Source organism: Macadamia integrifolia, chromosome 9 (assembly GCF_013358625.1).
Source record: "Macadamia integrifolia cultivar HAES 741 chromosome 9, SCU_Mint_v3, whole genome shotgun sequence".
Lineage (NCBI taxonomy): Eukaryota > Viridiplantae > Streptophyta > Magnoliopsida > Proteales > Proteaceae > Macadamia > Macadamia integrifolia.
Genome location: NC_056565.1, coordinates 34,391,318 through 34,412,898, shown reverse-complemented (window position 1 = coordinate 34,412,898; position 21,581 = coordinate 34,391,318). Strand labels below are relative to the sequence as shown.

Below are 21,581 nucleotides of genomic sequence, written 5' to 3'. Positions count from 1 at the left end.
TTGTTGGTCCAATGGTTGATGTCCAGTCCAGTGGTTTCAATGGTCCAGTTGGTTTACATAGCATTTATGGTACAAGTAACTTCACTGCTTCTAAGCAAGAAACATTGTTGATCTGTTGGTTAAGGTGTTCATCTATGGTACTGAAGATCTCGACTTCAAGTCTCCATGCAGTTAACCCCCACTCTCAAATAAAAGCGAAAAATATAAAAAAATTAAATAAATAAATATCTAGGTGCATGACCGTTCTTGTTGGTGGAGCAATTTGTCTAGTTAATTTCTTTAATGAACGAGACCTCACCCTGCTAGCTAGCTATGCGGAGGTGACCCTCCACGGCCAGCTTCTTAGAGGGACTATGGCTGTTTAGTCCACGGAAGTTTGAGGTAGTAACAGGTATGTGATGCCCTTTGATGTTGTGGGTTGTGCCGGTGGTGGACGTAATGCATGTGAGTGGCTATTGGTTTGCTTGTGGTTGTGGGTTATTTGCTTGTGCATTGAACCACTATGCACAGATACCTCTATGGGTTGCGATGGGGCCAAAATCATTACGAGCATGAAAAAGGTTCTTGTGTTGCTTACCTAGTTGGAATTGTTTTGCGTGGTGGTGGGCTTTATGCTGGTGCATTGAACTGTTATTCACATATACCTTTGGCTCGAGTTGTGAGTTGCTTATCTAGTTTTCAATGCGGAGTTTTGTGTTCAAGATGTTACTTTTGTGTTTAGCAGGACCATAGTTGCCAAGGCGCCGCCTTGGCGTCTAGGCGGTTTGTCTGGGGCCTAGGCGACTGTCGCCTTATTGCATTGTATGCGGCCTTTTATCTTAAGTAAATGTTTTTATATTTTCTTATTTTATTTTTATATTTTTTTATTTCATTTACTTAAGATATTATTCAGAACTAAGCAAATACCCCCTATTTGTATCCAATAAAAATAGTTTAAAAATTGAAATTCTAAAAGGATAAAATGTCAACCCCCTAGTCCAAGAACAAAAACAGGATTTATGGTTGTAGTGCGATTTTCAACTTTAGAATACTAAGATTTTTCTCAATTCTGAAAATTTTCTAAATCCTAGTATGGTAGAACATTGCTAAAAACCAAAAGTCCGGTAAAATAATCTTTTGTTTTGATGTCCATAAAATTATTTTCATTCAAGCAATTTAACAACATTCGCACACTTTAAAATAAGTTTGACTGGAACATAACTTTGTTATAGCAACTCAGATTTAGTAATCTTAGACTTGTTGGAAAGCTAGTTTTGTGTTATATCTAATACAAAAAGTCTCATGTAAAATTAAAATCATTTGACCAATAAAACTTATTATAGAACAAGAGCATTTCTTTAAATGTCAATAAGCCATGTTGATTTTTTATGACTTGATGTGAGTGTGACAGTGTTGATTTTTATGACTTGATGTTGCTTAGTCTTGATTGATTTTTTTATGTCATAGGGTATATATTATAACATACAAAATAACTTTACAAAATAGGGGAAATAAAAAATAACACATGGGCGATTTGATGGCCATGGCAATGCCATAGCGGGCGATTCATTGCCAAATCGATTAGCCACCCCTCAACCGCCCTGGGTTGCCATGACGCCGTGACAACTATGAGCGGGACTTTTAAGAATTCATTCTCTTTCCTCCTTTCATAAATGTAGGTTGGGTGATGGATTGTCTTGGTGGTGGACGTAAGGCATGTAGGTCGTTTTGGCTTGACTAATCTATATGGTACGTCAGGTAGACGGCCGGTACCTTATTATAGTCTATTGTTATAATATTATGGTTGGTTTGTAGTGGTGTGTCATGTTGATAGCTTGCACTTAATATAATTAGTCATAGCTCGTAAATCATTTTGCATGGATCCTTGTGCTCGTCCTTGCTTGGAATCTCCATGTAACCGACCCCATTAAGTTGGGTTAAGGTTTTGGATGTTGTTGTTGAAATAAATATCTAAGTAAATAATAGAAATGCTGGGATAAGGTTGAGTTGTCAGTAAATAATGGATTTTATTTTTTGATTTGCTACTATAGGACCGATAGTTCAACTGTCTGGTCTGGGCAAAATTCCATTTGAATTGCTCAGATTGGGCGGCCTGTTAATGAGTGTTTTTTAAAAGGAGTTCTGGTCCTTGGTGTGATGTGGACTATTCAATTGGTAGTCTAACCGTTGTTCAGTGGTTCATAAAATTGCTGGTCGAAAGGAAATGTGTCTACTTGTTCGGTTACAATGTGAATGGAGTCGCTTTTATCTTTACGAATGTTATATACAAGTAATCACTAATGTGCTTTTCACTTTAAAAGATTTGAATAGTTAAAAATCTAATTAAGGGTAATCTTTCACATCGCTATGCTCAGTGAAGTTGTTCACTTCACCACCCATAAAAAACGTGTCATGAGTTAGACTGGAAAACTAAGGGTCCGTTTGATTTTGTTTATGCTGTTCTTGTGTCTAGAAACAACCGTTTCTATGCTAAGAAATGATTTTTTGAATTGCAAAAAGGTGTTTGATTTTTCGGTTTCCCGAAACGTTTTCAACAGTATAGTTGGGTTCAAGACACGAGTAAAGGCACAATGTTGTAGGTATGCAGCTCTAGAGTGAATCGAGTTGCAGGTATGCTTTGTGGAGATGAACTTCAAAAGGATGAAGGCATTTTGGAACTGTGAGCTTCGCACAACCAAGTTGGAGTCACCGCTTCTGGATAGCGAGAAGTTTCAACAATGGGTTGGGGTTGGGATAGGTTGAGTGAAGTGTCCGGTTTTTTATAAGTTTTGTCACTCCACTTGTCTTTAGAAACAGAAAAATAACTGTGACTTGTTTCTCCATTCCTGCTTCTACTTTCTAGACATAGAAATAGGCATAAATTTCTATTTCTATTTCGAAAAACAAGTGAAACGAAACAGAAAAATCAAACGGTTTCTGGGGTGTTTTTTGTTTCTGAGCACAGAAACGGAAAACCATGTTTCTGGAAACAAATCAGACGGGCCCTAAATTGTAAAATCACTTCTACAAGATAACATGATGTAAGGCTGGTTCACCTTAAGGCAAACAACCCCAATAATACAACTCCAAACCAAAGTCAGATATGGTTCTCAGATCTCAGTGTCAAAGAGCTTCACTAAGAATGAAATAGTACTGAACTATTAACTCGGAAAATAGGGATCATAGGAATTCCACACATGATCAGAGTAGGGTTCAAATAGACCTGAACATCTACCAAACAAATCCTCCAACAAGGCTGCAAGGGTGCAGCAACAATTCAGACAGACCCTGGCTGAAACAAGGTAGTGTAGTACTAAATTTGAAAGAATCAAAATAGTAGCCAGTTGACAAGGATCTATACTCAAATGATGGTCTAAATGCAAATAATGAAGACTAGGAGTGAAATAAGATGACAACTATGGGAAAAAAAAAAAAATAACCGTTCGGGGTAAAACAGTAACTTTCAGCCCAAAATTAGGGTAATAAAGCGCAAACGATCTTTGATTTCAAGAGTTAACTTGAATCAACAAACGGAAGCAAAACATTAACTATTTGAATACGAAACATTAACTTTTTCTAGATCTTGAGAAAGGAAGATCAGAATTGGTATTTTGCAAATATCTAAAGATCAAGTCCTCAGAAAGGGCCTAAATTTGAACTGATCTCCAAATTAGGGTTGTTGAATGACTGGTCAAAGTTTGAGTTCGATCGGATGGCGGATGGATGAATTGCTTAATCCAAAAAAAGCATGACATCCAACCTCCTAGAAGACTTGAAATTCAAGGAGAACTTGCAGAACAATACTTACATGTTGTTGGATGAAGAGGATGCTGAAAGAATAAATCAAAAAAGAAGAGGAATTGAGATGGGATAGATGTGTGCGGGATGGTGGGATGGCTAGCTCAGCCTGGGCCTCTCATCAATGCTGTAGCCCCTTACAAACTTATATAGAAACTCAAAACAAACTCAAACACTAAAAAAGAAAGGCCTAACTCAATCCTTAACTAATTGAGAAATCTAAAGTAACTAAGAAACTGAAATAAAAAATAAAATAGACTTAAAATAAGACTCCAACTAAACTAATGAATTAAATCTCGTTTTTCTACATTCTACCCATATTTTAGGCCCATTAAAGTGGCCTATTATAAATAAAACCCATGGGATCAAAGGCCCAACACCTACATAACCCAAGGCTTATTTCCAATAAAAGAAGCCCTTAAGGTGACTTATCTACATCACAGGATTTCAGATAGAATAGGGAGAGAACCCAAGGTGGACTCCAATGGGGCGGCAACTGTGATCGAAGGGGTCTGTTGGGGCCCTAAAAGTGCTTCAGAAGAAGTTTGCTAGTTTGGGGGATCCAGCCAAAATCTATTTGGCTCAAAACCCTGACACTTAAGTTGAAATTGATTCTTCTCTTGGCTGCCTTAAGCTGGTTTTTTGATTGAGTTTCTGAACTTCAATAAGCTTGTTTTGATCACTCAAACACTATCACAACAATCAAATAAAAAGGAAAATAAAGAGAAGAAAGAAAATCTATGGAGGGGTTGAGAAGGGGGGAGAAGAATTAAGGAATGTGTATCTCACCCTTTAGGTTTTGGGTATCAGCCCCTCAAGGGATTAGGCATCTCACCTCTCAATAGCAGCCTTTCTGCCAAGAGTATTCACTTAAATAATTCATTAATCGATTCAGTTCCGAGTACACACAATGGTTGCCTCTTTATAAGCTTACATAGATGATTTCTGAAATAGGAAACTAAAGCTGGAAATAAAACCTTCTAAGTTATCTCCTAACTTGCTAAGTAAGACTGATTTAGTAACTAACAACTGAACATAAAAAGGAAACTAGCCTAAGTCATAAGAAAGGAAACAAACTTGACAGTTAAAAAAAAAAAAAAAAAAATCTAGGCTAACTTGGCCAATTCGATGGCTGCTTTTATCTCCTAACTTGCTAAGTAAGAGTGATTTAGTAACTAACAACTGAACATAAAATGGAAACTACCCTAAGTCATAAGAAAGGATACTAACTTGAGTAACTTGATAATAAAAAAAAGAAAAAAGGAGAAAAAAAAGAAACTAAATCCTAGGCTAACTTGGCCAATTTGTTGGCTGCTGGAGCTCCTCTAGAAGCTGCTTTTCAACAATAATGGACATCTGTATGAGGCTTCTAGAATATTTTTGAAGACAAAACTTGGAGTCCAAGCACTGCTGATCGATGGAAAGATGGACTGCTGCTGAGCTGGCCCGACTTACGGAAACGAAAACTAACTACCTACCCAAATCTGGCTGAGAAGCTACTGTCTGATGGGCCTAGGATGGGCTGGCTGGTCCAAGATTGGACTCGGTTCGATAGGGCCAGTTGCCCCTTGTGCAAGCCTGATCTACATCATAAACCAAAAATCTTTCCAGCTTCCCCTACCCCATCCTCTTCTTCCTTCTGCGGCACCTACAGTTGGCTTGCCCTGCCCCACCTGTGCCTAGATCCTCTGGTGCCATCAACATATTTTGGATGTTGCCACGCCTCTTGTTTGGCAAATACAAAGAAGAGTAATTTAATTAGAGAGGATGGAATTGCCATTGTGATGCGAGTGATTAGTGGGAGTCTTGGAAGGACTTATTAAAATTCTATCCTCTCCGTTTTCTATCTTTATAGACGTCACTCCCACTTGCCACTATAAAATGCAAGCTAATGATCTTAGGAACTTGAGTGCGTCTTTCTGGATCTTCAAATTGATTTCAATTCCATTAAAACCTCAATTACTCTAAATCCCAATTCTTGCATGGAAGAATCAAAAGTTGGTATCAATGCTAAATTCCAAGATCCGGTGTAACTTGAATGAGCATACACATGAAAAGATGCACGACAAACACATGTAGAAGGAAGGGATGACCGTGCATGTGGAAAGATACATGAGGCTCCGATACCAATCAGGACAACGGTGTAGGGTTTGTACTTTTCGGATTAAGGTTTTTTGGCTATATATTTGTAGCGAGGGTTTTTTTCTCTGTAATGCAAACAATATTGAGAGGTGTGAGGGACGAGCGTTGTAACCTTATTCTCCATTGATAGTGAAGCAGGATTTCATCTCACTGAGGACATAGACAATCTTGCCGAACCTCGTAAATCTGTGCATTGTTTGTTCTTGTTTTTTCATTATCTTCTGCATCGCTTTAGGGTTGCGTTTCTACAAATTGGTATTAGAGCTCTAGGTTTCCGTTTTCTAAGGTTTGTTATTACGATGGTAGGGAAGGGATCAAATATCAAGTATGATATCAAGCCGTTCAATGGGAAGAAAAATTTTACCCTCTGGGGTAAAAGGATGAAGGATCTTTTGATACAACCGAGTTTGGCGAAAATATTGCTGGGGAAGTCGAAAAAACCTACAAAAATTACTGATGAAGATTAGGAAGTGATGGAGGAAAAGGCGGTAAGTGCTATTCGATTGAATCTTTTTGGTGATGCCCTACAATATGTTGTGCGTATCGAATCTGCACTGCAGTCATAGGCGAAACTGGAAAACATCTACATGACGAGGTCCTTAATGAACAAGTTGTTCGTGAAGAAGCAATTGTATTCTCTATAGATGGAGGAAGGTACAGATCTATTAGAGCAACTTAACGTGTTCAATCAGATCGTAAGTAAACTTGCAAACCTGGAGGTTAAGATTGAGGATGAAGACAAATCGTTATTATTGCTATCGTCATTCCTAGAATCGTATGATCACCTGGTAACAACTCTCTTGTACGGGAAGGAGACCCTTGAGATGGATGAAGTCGCAGCTGCCCTCATTTCTAATGATACAAGGAAGAAGGCCAACAATACGAAATCTCAAAGAGGTCTTTTCGGAGGCGACAAGGGCAGGATAGAGGGAGATCAAATCAGAAGGGATCTAGGAAGAGTCGATCGAAATCAAAAGGGGTAAAGACAAAGGTCTCTTGTTACTATTGCAAAAAGGAAGGTCATTTGAAGAGGGTGTTTAAAGAGGAAGGCAGACTTGAAAAAGAAAGGTGTGGATAAGCATCTGAGGAAGCTAGCGTGGTTGATAGTTCAGATGGAGATGTACTCTACATCAGGTAAGAATCAACCTTCTGATTCTTGGATTTTAGATTTTAGATTTTCATATCACATGTGTCCACATAAGGATTGGTTTGATACATATCAACCATATAATGGTGGATCTGTTCTAATGGAGAATGATGCTGTGTGCAAGACCATTGGGATAGGCACTATCAAAATCAAGATGTTTGATGGGATAGTAAGAACTTCAGTAAATGTGAGACATGTACCAAAATTAAGGAAAAACTTAGTATCTTTGGGGGCACTTGACTGAAATGGCTACAAGTACATAGCAGAAGATGGAGTTCTCAAAGTTGTTAAGGGTATTATAGTTTTCATGAAGGGACAACTAACAGGAAACCTATACAGACTCATAAGGTGCATTATTACAGGTGGAGCATCTGTGATTATAGATGCAGGATCTGATACAAATGATACTTATTTATAGCATATGCGGCTAGGGCATATGGGAGAAAAGGGATTGATGGAACTTCATAAAAGGAAACTATTGAAGGGAGTGAAAACTTGTAAACTGAACTTTTGCAAGTATTGTGTGTTTAGGAAACAGTGCAAGGTTAGTTTCAAAACTGCAAAACATAAGAGTAAAGGGGTGCTTGATTATGTACACAGTGATGTATGGGGTCCTTCAACAACAAAATCTAAAGGTGGGGCAGAATACTTCGTGACCTTTATTGATGATTACTCAAGGATAGTCTTTATGAAGCATAAAAATGAGGTGCTCACTAAATTTAAGAAATGGAAGGTTGAGGTAGAAAGGAAGACAGGAAAGAAAATTAAGTACTTGAGAACAGATAATGGAGGGGAGTACACGTACAAGCTATTTCTAGAATTGTGCAAAGCTGAAGGATTACTCGTAACTTCACGGTTCCAAAGACACTACAGCAAAATGGTGTAATTGGAAGGATGAACAAGACACTTCTAGAAAGAGCTCGGAGTATAAGGCTGAATGCAAGGTTGAGCAAGAGATTTTGGGTAGAAATAGTGAATATGGTGTGTTTCCTCATCAATAGATCTCCATCAAAGGTGATTGATTGTAAAATTCCCGATGAGGTATGGACAGGAAAAACAATAGATTATTCTATTCTAAAAATATTTGGTTGTTCAGCCCATGCTCATGTAGAGAGTCAGCAGTGTTCCTCTAAGCAGTGTATCTTTTTCTGTTTTGGGAAAGACGTAAAGGGATTCAGGTTATGGGATCCAAGTTCACAGAGGGTTGTGATTAGCAGGGACGTTGTGTTGATGAGTCTCACATGGTGAAGTCAAATTGTAGTTTACAAGTAGTTGATGAAAATAAAGAAGGTTCTACTGTGCAGGTGGAGTTAGGTGAGTCAGAAACAACAAGAGAGAATGAGTCATCTAGTGACTTACAGGACAACAAGAAGCAGTAGAAGTTCCCTATATTGTGGCAAAGGATAAAGGGAAGCGCACTCACAAAGCACTTGTGAGGTACGAGTTTGAGGACATGGTTGCCTATGCCCTCACTGTAGATATAGGTGATCCATCTTCCTACCATGATGCTTTGAGTGATGCACAACATGATAAATGGATGATAGCTATGATGGAGGAAATGGAGTCTCTAATGAAGAACAAAACTAGGGTGATTGTGGAAAAACCCAAGGGACGAAATATCATTGGGTGTAAATGAGTCTTACGTAAGAAAGAGGTAGCATATGAGAAGGAGTGTGGAAGGTGTAAGGCCAGATTTGTAGCCAAGGGCTATGCACAGAAGGAGGGGTTAAACTATAATGAAATATTCTCTTCAGTGGTGAAGCACACTTCGATTCGGGTACTACTTGCTTTCGTGGTCATGTATGATTTGGAGCTTGAATAGCTTGATGTGAAGATTGCATTTATTCATGGTGACTTGGAGGAACAAATTCACATGGAGCAGCCTGAAGGTTTCAAGGTGCAGGGAAAGGAAGAGCATGTTTGTTTGCCTAAGCGGCCACTTTATGGTCTTAAGCAATCTCCTAGGCAGTGGTACAAGCACTTTGATTCCCACATGATTTGATAGTTGTGTTTATTATAAAGTGTCAAGTGATAATTCCATTATTTTGTTGATGCTTTATGTTGATGATATGCTTATGCAAAGAATAAGCATGATATAGTCTCTTTGATGTCTTTGTTGAGTGCTGAATTTGAGATGAAGGATCTTGGTGTTGCTAAGAAGATCCTTGACATTGAGAACCTTAGAGGTAGAAATGCAGGTAAACTTTAGGTAATTTAGAAGATGTATATTGAAAAGGTGCTAGATCATTTCAACATGGAAAAGGCTAATCCGGTTAGCACTCCATTAGCTAGCCACTTCAAGTTATGTGAAAGGGAATGCCCTACAACACATGAGGAGGTGAAGTAGATGTCTCAGGTCCCCTATGCTAGTGCAATTGGGAGTCTCATGTATGCTATGGTTTGTAGCAAGCTGGATTTGTCTCATGCAATTAGTGTTAGCAGATACATGAGTAATCTAGGGAAAGAGCATTGGAATGCAATTAAGTGGATCTTCAGATATTTGAGCAAGATTAAATATATAAATGTTATGTTCAGTGGTAAGGGAAGTTCCACAGAATTGGCGGGTTATGTTGATTCTGACTATGCTGGTGATTTAGACAGGAGGAGGTTTACTATAGGGTATGTATTTACATTGGCTGGTGGACCTATATCATGGAGAGTGATGCTTCAGTCTACAGTTGCATTATCGACTACAAAGGCAGAGTACATGTCGGCAGTTGAGGCTGCTAAGGAAGGAGTGTGGTTGGTTGGATTGGTTGGGTTGGGTCAAGTACAGTGTTTCATTGTGATAGTCAGAGTGCCATACATCTTGCAAAGAATCAGGTGTTTCATATAAGGACAAAGCATATTGATGTGAGATTTCACAAGATTAGGGAGCTGGTGTTAGAAGACAGTATTCACTTGAGAAAAATTCATACAGATGTTAAGCCTGCAGATATGCTTACCAAGCCAGTTACCACAGAGAAGTTCGAGTCCTGTTTGGACTTGATTAATATTACTCATTGTTGAAGATGAGGGGTGCACCAAATAGGTGCGTTTGTACCTTTGATGAGGTACCGGGATGAAGACGTCTACAGGTTATCTTTATAGGAGGCTCGATAGAATTCAAGCTAAGGTAGAGATTGTTGGTGTACGATGTCTTGTATTCCGTCACAGTTTAATTCAGGGAGTACTGGTACAAGCGCCTCAATAGGCAGGATGGTGGTGTAGGGTTTGTACTTTTCGGATTAAGGTTTTTTCGCTGTATATTTGTAGAGATTATTTCTCTGTAATGTAAGCAATATTGAGAGGTGTGAAGGAGGAGTGCTGTAACCATATTCTCCATTGATAGTGAAATAGGATCTCATCTCACCGAGGACGTAGGCAATCTTGCCGAACCTCGTAAACCTGTGTGGCTTGTTTGTTCTTGTTGGCTTCTCAAATATCAACATGGGCTTGCTGTTGCATTTCATCTTGCATGAGCTTCAGTTGTGAACTTAAGCTATTTTGGATCAACCTTGTGGATCTGACATCCTGTTACTTCCCTCCTTTGTCTATATGGTAGAATCACCTCATGAATCATATGGTATTGGCATTGCTGGCAATTTTGCTTCATTATCAGATCAGGGACTGGACATTGTAAATCTTCATTATACTATCTCTTAGCTTCATAATTTAAATGGAAGTTGTGTTGGTATATGGTTTACTGTGTAAATTGCAAATGTAAATAGAGCCTTACTTCAGTATGTATTTATTGGCAGCCTTATTATTTTTGGGAAGAAGTTTTCGGTCCGAAAGTGTAGCTCCCGCACCTGCGTGAGACCCAATCAACTTCCTCTGTTTGGTTCAATCCATAGGGGGACAGGGAGGTCAATTTACAGGGAGAAGGAGAGAGACTGACACAAGGGGGCTGGCGCAGGAGCTACACTCCCGGACAAACCATTTGCCCATTATTTTTTTAACTAAAATTAGCTAGTCACTGTCATTATCCTGATCTACAACTAATTTCTGCTTATTATTCTTTGTTATTGAGCTCTTCTCACTTCTCTTGTATTCCCAACCTAGGTACAAGGGTGTAATGACAGAGGATGTGCCACGCATATTTGAAGCCATCTTTGAGTGTACACTTGAGGTATATATGCCACGTTATTAAACAAGGCACTCAATTTTGTAGTCTCCCAGTTTTCTTAATTGTGAGATCACCTTTTATTGCAGATGATTACAAAGAACTTTGAAGATTATCCAGAGCATCGCCTTAAATTCTTCTCTTTACTGCGTGCAATTGCTACACATTGTTTCCCTGCTTTGATCAGCTTGTCAAGTCAGGTTGGTTTTTCGAGTTTATCAGTCACAATTATTGTTCCTAGATTGATGGCATCATAATGTCTTATTTGGTTGCATCTTTTCCATAATTTATTACATTTGTACATATCTGTGTACCTGGCTTCTTTTTTTGGATTTTTTCTTTATTTGATGATTACTCAGTTTGATGAGCTGTGCTGTTTCTATTTATTAGCAATTGAAGCTTGTAATGGATTCTATCATCTGGGCTTTTCGGCACACTGAAAGAAATATTGCCGAAACTGGACTCAATCTTTTGTTGGAGATGCTGAAGAATTTTCAGGTGTGATTTTTGTTAGTTTGCTGCCGTATAATTTTGATTACTGATGTGGATGCTGACTCTCTTAAGGATCATACAGGCTTCTGAGTTCTGCAATCAGTTCCACCGAACTTACTTTTTGACGATTGAACAAGAGATTTTTGCCGTTCTGACTGACACATTCCATAAACCTGGGTTCAAGTTGCACGTATTAGTGTTGCAGCACTTGTTTTGCCTGGTAACAGATTCAAATTTCCTGATTTTGACTGAGTCTCATTTAGCAGCAGGATCATTACAGTTCTGATGCATGTTCAGGTGGACTCTGGATCATTAACGGAACCTTTGTGGGATGCGTCTACGGTTCCTTATCCATATCCCAGCAACTCTATGTTTGTGCGTGAATTCACCATAAAACTGTTGGGTACATCATTTCCCAATATGACAACAGCAGAGGTAGGGAATTGGATTTAGTGTCTTCTTTTTATCAGTAGATCATTGGTTTGAACAAGTCGACTTTGCAGGTCACTCAATTTGTAAGTGGACTGTTTGAGTCGAGGAATGACCTCCCAACATTTAAGAATCACATCCGAGATTTTCTTGTGCAGTCAAAAGAATTCTCAGCTCAGGTAATTTGATAAATTATTTGAATCAGTCTTCCACTTCCCATCTTCCCCTGTTTGCTTGATGTTGCATCTGTTTCTTATTTGTACACATGAATGCTGCATTATTATACATCAGCTGACTTGAACTTACTGTGCATATGTGAAACCTACAATTTTGATAATGCAGCACGGATTTTGGTGCTCTATTTGCTCAAACAGACTAGAGTTCTCTTTTACTTGATTTTCAATTTTTCTCCTCTTGGGAGAAAATAAGCTTCTTTTTCTTGTGTGTTTTAACCCTTGAACAAATGGGTGAAAGTTCCATTTCTCCCTCACCTAGTCCGCTGCATTACCCAGGACACACCTTTACTCTGACATTTCATGCTGGAAAATGTATGGGCATCTTTTATCTAAAAAATAATAAAAAATAAAAATAAAAATAAAAATAAGAGCATCAAATGCTCTATCAGTTTACTATGCATATCATAGTTGTCTAGGTGGTGCTTGGCGTCCAGGCAGTTTGCCTGGGTCCTAGGTGACTGTCGCCTTATTGCACTACATATCGCCTTATATTTGGGTAGTTATTTATGCCAAATATCATTTATGTATTTCATTTACTTAAGATATTATTCATTAATAAGCAGAAACCCCTATTTGAATCCAATAAAAATAGTTTAAAAATCAAATTCCAAAAGAATAAAAAGTCAACTCCCTAACCCAAGAACAAAAACTGGATTTGTGATTGTAGGAGTGATTTTCAACTTTCAAATCCTGACGTTTTTCACAATTCTGAAAATTTTATAGATCTTAATATGGTAAAACATTGTTAAAACCAAAAGTCCGGTAAAATAATATTTTGTTTTGATGTCCGTAAAATTATTTTCATTCAGAAGATTTTGACAACATTCATGCATTTTAAAATAAGTTTGACCAGAACATAACTTTGTTATTACAACTCAGATTTAAGTAATCTTAAACTTGTTGGAAAGCTGGTTTTGTGCTATTACCTAATGCAAAAGTCGCATGTAAAAATAAAATCATTTGACCAGTCAAACTTATTATAGAACACGAGCATTTCTCAAAATTTTGTTTTTTTGGTATTACTTAATGTTAATTTTTCATGATTTGATATGGTTTAATGTTGATTTTTTATGACTTGATGTGACTTCATATTGATTTTTGATGATACAAGGTATATGTAGCATACTAAATAATGTTAGAAAAGATGTGAATTAAAAAATAACACTTGGTAACCTTGTTCACCTTAAGGCAGGCGCCTTGTCACCTAAGCGCTTAGGCAGCCCACCAACACTTTGGTTCGCCTTGACGCCGTGCCAACTATGATGTATATGTGTTTGGTATAAAGGGGGAGAAAATGTACCTATCATTGTCATGATTGTCTTTGCTTTTGCTTAAAAGTGGTGTAGGTGGTTCTTGTTATTTATGAAGCGATTAGGTACTAAAATCAACTGCATTTGATTGGATGCACAAATACTTTTCCTCTATGCTGTTCTCTATGGGAATGCCTCTTGAAGGTTTTCTACCATTTGTTGTATTTATATATACCTGTTTCCAGTATTTGTGGGCGAGCCTGTGGCGCAATGGTTAAGTTGCACTATTGCAACATGATGATCACAGGTTTGAAATTTGGCAACAGCCTCCTGCAAAGCAGGGTGTTGGCTGCGTACATTTGCCCCTCCCAGACACTGCAGTATTGGACTATTGGGAGCCTCAGGCACCGAGTTGCTCCTATTTTTTTTTCCCCCCAATATCTGTCATATTATGTAGGCTGGGCTCAAGCTCGGGTCTACTAAAAAACTAAAGAGTGGAGCTGAGCCAGCCTATTTTAATCTCTAGCATTACCCTTGACCCTTGTGTATTTGACAAAACAACACTCGAAGGAAATGATTTGTCAGTTGTAGATGAATCTCTATGTTGGAATGTAACCATAATTGTATTCTAGGTAGTGTTCTCCAAATCAGTTCAGGGGCTGTTCAAACATAACTAGTATCCACTGTCCAGGGTGTTCTATATGGTTTTCTTTCTAATGCTCATCCTTTTGCAGGATAACAAAGATCTCTATGCTGAAGAGGCTGCAGCTCAGAGAGAAAGGGAGCGCCAGCGGATGCTTACAATTCCGGGGCTCATTGCCCCTAATGAATTACAGGATGAGATGGTCGACTCATAGCACTGACAGACTGATCTTTGATGGTGCTAATTTCATGTGTTCTTCGCTAAGTGAGTGCCTTGGATCGTTGCCAAATTTTCTATGGAGGTGAACAGGAAGGTGCTTGTCTTATATTTTTCTCATTTTTTTCTCCCCCTTCTAATTTTTATATGTTAGATGATTGGGTTTTGAAGGTGCCTCTCCTGGCGCAAGGGCTGTTTGGACTACTGGTGATACTTGCAGGGGGATGCTGGTGTCTGTTGGAGTGGGGGATGGCTCATTGCACCCCCGGGGGGGGGGGGGGGGGGGGGGGGGGGGATGTTTGGTATGGTGAAGCTAATGTAGAGAGCATTTTTCTGGCCAAATAGAATGTGGCCTGATCGTGTTTTTGCAAACTGGAGTGTCAAAAAGTTCTGAATCATTTTCCGGCCTAGTAGAATCTGGCCAGGTCGTATTTTTACAAACTGAAGTGCGGAAAAGTTCTGAGAATACACCTTGTAACACCCCATTTAGGTTTATTAATTATTCAACATAGGGTTACTGTATACTAGAATTGGAAGTTCTTGTTGAGTGATAATGTATTTTGGTTGTTGAAAAAGCTTCAATTTTGTCTGTCTTGCCATTTCGTCTCCTTCCACCTTGACGCTTTAATGAATTTAAATCTCTCTGCATTGGTTTGGCCTTCTAAATCTTCGAGCTCTTTTCTTTTTTTTTTTTGGGGGGGGGGGGGGGGGGAGTTGGCTGGGAAAAAAAACTCATAATGGATGCGTGTTTATCATATAAGGTAGGACCTGTACATGTTCTACGTTTCCCCATGTTCATGCAAACCGTTAATACTTGGAAAGGGTGCTGGAAGCTATGAATGGGGTAGGATGATCAATTCTGTAAACGCTGTAAAGCTTTCTGAAGCAATAATCATCCTTAACTGGGCAATTTATGAGATCGAATGAAATAGAGAAGAAACTGGACTAGGTTTAGTGAAGGACTTGTTCTAGTTCAACCTTTGATAGGTTGGGCTTGTGTCCATCGACAGGCTAAGGTCTGTGCAATTGCTGTTGATAGCTAATCCAAAAATAGTCATTCAATTAAGGTGAGGATTTCCACTTGGGAAATAAAAGCTAAGATTCCTGGTTTTTGGGTCAGCCTAAGCCATGTTTCTCTTTCGGTCAACATTTTTTTGGGCCAATTGGAAGGATGATGTGGTAAATTTGATCATTGGAATTTGAACCATTTGCCTGGGACTATCATCTTGATTCAATAATAAATGAGAAACTAACAACTGATAGGTAGTTTTTGTTAAAATTGTTGTTTACGAAGCAATGACTAGCAAATGCCTGTTTGATAAAGTTAAGGGTATGCTGTATAAATAATGCTACACTGTGTAGTCCTTGTTTTTTCTTATTTATTAGAATAAAAAATAAAAATAAACAGTAGATCAGAAATTCTCAAAGGAAATTTAATATATCATGATCATATTATCTAATTGTCTGCTCTACTGTAGCCCATCACATGCTTGCAGTTTTGATAACTTATTTAAGCAAAAAAGCTTGGGTGCGGGTACACAGTTAACAGCTTGTTTGGCCATTTTTTGCTTCCATCGCAGGGTGTTTAAATTATTAAATATTTCAAAACGTACGAGGGTGACTCTGCCTAAGAGATTTGGCTCGTCTACTGGTTAGGGGTGCACAGCCAATCTGGTGGTGCGGGCTGAATGGGTAATATGTGGTGGTCTCCAGATCTAAGTTAGGGGAGTGACGAAGATGGAGGGATTCCGCTGAAGGTGAGAAACACCGGGGATTGGACTAAACCTGAAAGGAAAAAAGCCCTCTCACTCTTTCATATTTCTCTCCCCTGTCCATATGTGGATTCAACCATCTCTCCCACCCGTGTATTCAATCATCTATCCTCTCCCTCTTCATCTTTGTCTTTGACTGCTCTTACGTTCAAGGTGGAGTCGGCATAGAAGAATAGAGTTGAACTTTGCATCCCCCCGCCCCCCTCCCTTTTTTTTCTTTAGTTACCTTTACTAACTGACTCAGGTGTCCTTGTAGGTGAATATGAAACCTGAGAATTTAATAATAGTTACCCCCTTTTTTTTTTATTCTTTTCTTTATTTACCTTTATTAATTTTCCTTACAGTGGTGCATCAGGTAGGTAGTCGGCACTCTATCATTCCTAGCCATTCACCTTTTGCATGGATCCATTTTGTTTTTGTTTTATGACTCCTCTTTTCTTCTGATTTCAAGTCTCATCGACTTGTTGCAAATGTAGTTCACAAGCGTAGGGTCCGACTTGCTACTTGGAACATTGGATCCTTAAGATGCAAGAGCATGGAGCTTATAGATGTCATGAGGAGGAGAAGAATTAATATTGCATGTATTCAAGAGACAAGATGGAAGGGTAAGAAAGTTAAGGCCTTAGATAACTTCAAACTTTGGTACTCGGGAGATCATAGCCATAGAGGTGGAGTGGGCATTGTAGTGGATAAAGACCTAAAGAATGATGTGGTGGATGTGAGGAGAGTGGGGGATAGGATAATTGCAATAAAGATGAGGTTGAAGAAAGAGGTTGTCAACATAATTAATACTTATGCTCCCTAAGTAGGGCTGGATGAAGCTAGTAAAGTACAATTTTGGGAAGGTATGGATGGATTGGTGCAAAGCTTTTGGCATGATGAAAAGATTATCTTAGGAGGGGATCTCAACGGACATGTTGGGAAGGATCGACGAGGATATGAAGATGTACATAGAGGATTTGGTGTTGGAGAGAGGAACGGGGAGGGGATTTTAGTTTTAGACTTTGCGGTAGCCTATGATCTACCTATTTTGAACACATTTTTTGAAAAGCAAGAGGAACATCTTGTTACTTATAGAAGTGGACATCATTATAGCCAAATTGACCTCTTTCTTACCAGAAGGTCTAATAAAATGTTGTGTAAAGATTGCAAGGTTACCTAGGGGAGAGCTTAACATCGCAGTATAAATTGGTGGTCTTGGATATGCAATTTTACTCATAGATTTGTAAGACAAGGAAGCCGGTTTGCCCTAAGATTAGATGGTGGAGACTAAAAGAAGACGCCCATGATAATTTTATTGATAAAATAGTCAAACATAGTAAGTGAGACAGTGAAAGAGACTCCAATGAGATATGGATCAAAATGACAGCCCGTATAAAGAATGTTGCTAAAGAGGTTCTAAGGGAATCGAGAGGCACTGACCATAACCTGTAAAGAGACTTGGTGGTGGGATGAGGAGGTCTAGAATGTCATCAAGCATAACAAGGTTTGTTTTAAGACTTGACAAATGACTAAGGACGATGAGGATAAAAAAAATACTTTTCTTTCAGAAATGAAGCTAGAAAATTGGTGGGGAAAGAAAAGGTTAAGAAATATGATGAATTTTATAGTAACCTGAACACTAAAGCTGGGGAAAAAGCTATATATAAGATAGCTAATTTGAGAGACATAAAGAACAGAGATCTGGAGCATGTCAGGTGTATCAAGGATGAAGGTGGTAGTGTGCTTGTTAGGGATCAAGACATCATGACGAGATGAGGTGATTATTTTCCAAGCTTTTAAATGGAGAAAATCCGAGTGGATCTTACCCTTACAAGCGCCCTTCTCACCGGGACAACACTAAACATAAATATGTAAGAACAATTGGAGTTTCTGAGGTTAAAGATGCTTTAAGAAAGATGAAGTCTAGAAAGACTTTAGGCCCAGATGACATCCCTATAGAAGTTTGGAAGAGCTTAGGATTTGGTGGTATATCTTGGCTAACTAACCTTTTTAACAAGATTATGAGTACAAGGAAGATGCCTGATGAGTGGAGAAGAAGCTTTATAACCCCCATTTACAAAAATAAAGGTAATATCCAGGATTGCAATAACTACAGAGGTATAAAACTTATGAGCCACATGATGAAGCTTTGGGAGAAAGTAATTGAAGTACACTTGAGAAGAGAATCGGGAGTCTTGGATAACCAATTCAGTTTTATGCTAGGAAGATCATCAACTGAAGCTATATACCTTCTTAGAAGACTCATGGAAACTTTTAGAACTAGTAAGAAGGACCTCCATATAGTCTTCATCGACTTGGGAAAGGCCTACGATAGAGTTCCTAGAGATTTAATATGGTATGTCCTAGTTAAGAGAAAGGTGTCGAGCAAATATGTAGAAATAATTAAAGATATATATGATGACGTGGTAACAAGTGTGAGAACCAGGGGTGGCCAAGGCTACGAGTTCCCTACTTCTATTGGGCTACACCAAGGGTCAGCTTTAAGCCCTTATCTGTTTGCTTTTGTTCTGGATGAGTTAACAAAAGATATACAAGGCGATGTCCGTGTATGCTTTTTCTGGACAATGTTGTTTTATTGGATGACACAAAATCATGACTCAATGCTAAACTATAGCGATGGAGATCTACCTTGGAAACAAGAGGCCTTAAGATAAGCATATTAAAAACAAAATATGTGATGAATAACTTTAGCCACTGCTAGAGAGATAATGATGAGGTGACTATTGAAGGAAGAGAGGTTAAGTAAAGTAACTATTTCAGATATTTGGGATCCATCATTAATAAAGAAGGAGATAGAGAGGATAATGTTTCTCATAGGATTAAAGTGGGATGGACGAAGTCAAGGAGTGTGTCTGGAGTCTTGTGTGACAAACGTGTCCCAGTAAAGCTTAAGGGAAAATTCTATTGGACAGTCGTGCACCTGACTTTGATGTACGTGTTGAAATGTTAGGCCGTTAAGAAGTAGCATATTGATAAGCTAGGTGTAGCAAAAAGGAGAATGTTAAGATGGATGTGTGGGAAAACTAGATGGGATAAGGTTAGGAATGAACAAATTAGAGCGGATCTGGGGGTTGCCCCAATTCCTGACAAGTTTCAAGAATGTCGTTCGAGGTGGTTCGGACATGTTCAGCGAAGGCTATCAAATGCACCGGTAAGGAGGAGTGACTTGATTTAGATAGAAGGATCTAAAAGAGCAAGAGACAGACAAAAAATGATCATAGGAGAGGTTGTGAGGAAAGACATGCATAAATTAGGCCTTGTCCCAAGTATGGTTTTGAATAGAGAAGATTGGAGGGCTTGGATCCAGGTAGTGGACCCTCTTTAGCTGTGTTATACTTTGTTAGCGATTACTAATCTATCTCCTTTAACGCCTTTTATTTTCCTTTTCTTTGGCTTTGCTTGGATCCATGTAGCCGACCCCATTAAGTTGGGACAAGGCTTTGTTGTTGTTTTGTTAGTTTGTTTTGGGAAGTCATCATTTTGACATCTAATTGCATTAATTTGCACCATAAATATGAGGACGATAAAGTTCAGAACCTCTTTTAAGTTAGGATAGGTATCTTATAAAAAGAGTCAACCAAGAAGTTTCATTTCAATTGATAACCCAACTCTTGAATTAAATGCAAGTTAGTATACAAAAAGCAATAGAACGTGGATCTATTTGTGAGACTCTCTGTGTAGTGGGTTTCTGCCTTAAACCTCTGCAATAATACCAAACCTTCATGGCCTCTCTTTCCACAACCATAGATTGGATTCATCCCTTCTTGAGAGAGAGAGAGAGAGAAGAGTTTTTTCACAGCCAACTAAATGGTGTCATCCAATCAAAGAAAGGAGGAAAGGGATTTTTGGTGTGATTATGACCATACAAGGTTCTTTCCTAAAATAGTTCTAATTCCACCTTGAACACAGGGGCTGTGAGAGATAGAGACAAGAGGGAGAGGAGGAGATGGTTGAATACACACAAGGGCGGGAGATATATATATATATATATATAGAGAGAGAGAGAGAGAGATGGTTGATCCACAAAAGGGCGGGAGAGAGAGATACGAAGAGGTAGAGGGTTTTTTTCCCTTTTAGGGTTAGCCTAATCCTATGTGTTTCTCACCTTCACCTGAATCCCTGCATCTTCATCGCTCCCCTTCCTTAGATTTGGAGAACGCCACGTGTCTCCCTTCTAGCTTGGACCACTAAATTGGCAGCATACCCCAAGCTATAGATGAGCCAAATCCCTGCTATAGAGCCGACATTGTTTTATGATATTTTCCTTTTCCCTTTTTGGAGAAAATAAAGCTCCCTAGTTGCACGACTCTTATGTCCAAATGTAGAAGGTGGCAAAATAACTCCTCACCCTTGTTGGTCAAGACTACTCTAATTCAGATATAGAGGGTGATTATGGTACTTTTGATGTTGAATATGCTCCCAATATGTCTCTTGTGAGCTAGAAATTTGGATGTAAGATGGTAGTGAATTATGACGATATCCTTGCTGTAGATAAGGTAGTGTCACTTAAAGAGGATCCATCTTTTACCCTTGTGCAGAGGAAAAGAAATGAATCATCCAAATTGGTGCACGGTGAATCAAATAGGAAAGATATAAAAAGGGGCAAGCTGTTAAGAAGCCCAAAACTAAAAGGAAGACTCCACCTAGGAGATCTCTGAGATTGTCATTTGTTGCGGCAAGTAATCATCCTAGGATTTTCGTGCAATTTGCAAAGAGGAACAAATAGGAGAGTGAGCACTGGATTGATCCGGTAGGAGATGGTCCGATGCCTAAGTCAGATCTCTCTACAAACAATAATTTTAGTAAGAACGGAAAAGGTTTTGATCCCCTTGAAAGGGAGTTTACCTGGGTATTTATAGTTGTTGAAAGGCGGTTATAGAGAGTCCCAACTTGGCAAACATCCCAAAGCTGGTAGGAAGTCCAGTCGTGGTAGGACTCCAAGTGTAATAAGAATATATTTAGAGCATGCAAAGATAGCGGGTATCCTGATCAGTGAGGGATTCTCCTTCCTTTTAGGGACGATTTGGAATCCCTTTAGCAGATCTTTCTCATGCAGGAAAGATCCACTCCTTGCTTGGAGGTTACATATTATTTTGGGAGTAGATTCCTTATTGTGAGTAAGTTGTCACACTTATGTAGGATTCTTCGAGTGCCTACGAGTAGCTTAGTGGCTCAGTCAGGGTTTCTTGAGCATCCACGAACAACTCAATAGCTCAATCAAGGAACCTTGACCATCCACAAATAGCTCAATAGTTCGGTCATACACATGAGTAGCTCGATCATTCAATTGCTTCTAAGCGGGCAGTTGGTGGCCCTGGTTCATCTTCCTATCTTCTGGGACTAGTCCAGACCTGGTTTGCCTCATCTAG

At 38.9% G+C, this 21,581-nt stretch overlaps 1 protein-coding gene across 6 annotated transcripts in view; it reads left to right on the top strand.

Annotated features, from left to right (window-relative positions):
- LOC122088086 (protein EXPORTIN 1A) overlaps positions 1–15,019 on the top strand; it is a 70,594-nt gene extending 55,575 nt beyond the window's left edge. Inside the window, exons 26-33 of one of the 6 annotated variants that reach the window (XR_006142973.1) lie at positions 11,111–11,177; positions 11,261–11,371; positions 11,562–11,669; positions 11,746–11,883; positions 11,961–12,098; positions 12,167–12,271; positions 14,313–14,485; positions 14,609–15,019. Coding sequence is in view for 1 of the 6 variants with exons in the window: in XM_042657231.1 (XP_042513165.1) it covers positions 11,111–11,177; positions 11,261–11,371; positions 11,562–11,669; positions 11,746–11,883; positions 11,961–12,098; positions 12,167–12,271; positions 14,313–14,435 (790 nt within the window). In the remaining 5 variants the exon portion in view is untranslated. Of the gene's footprint in view, positions 1–11,110; positions 11,178–11,260; positions 11,372–11,561; positions 11,670–11,745; positions 11,884–11,960; positions 12,099–12,166; positions 12,272–14,312 lie in introns of all 6 variants that reach the window. The other 5 variants (XR_006142969.1, XR_006142970.1, XR_006142972.1 and 2 more) reach the window with 5 other exon arrangements.
- Positions 15,020–21,581: the final 6,562 nt, after the last annotated feature.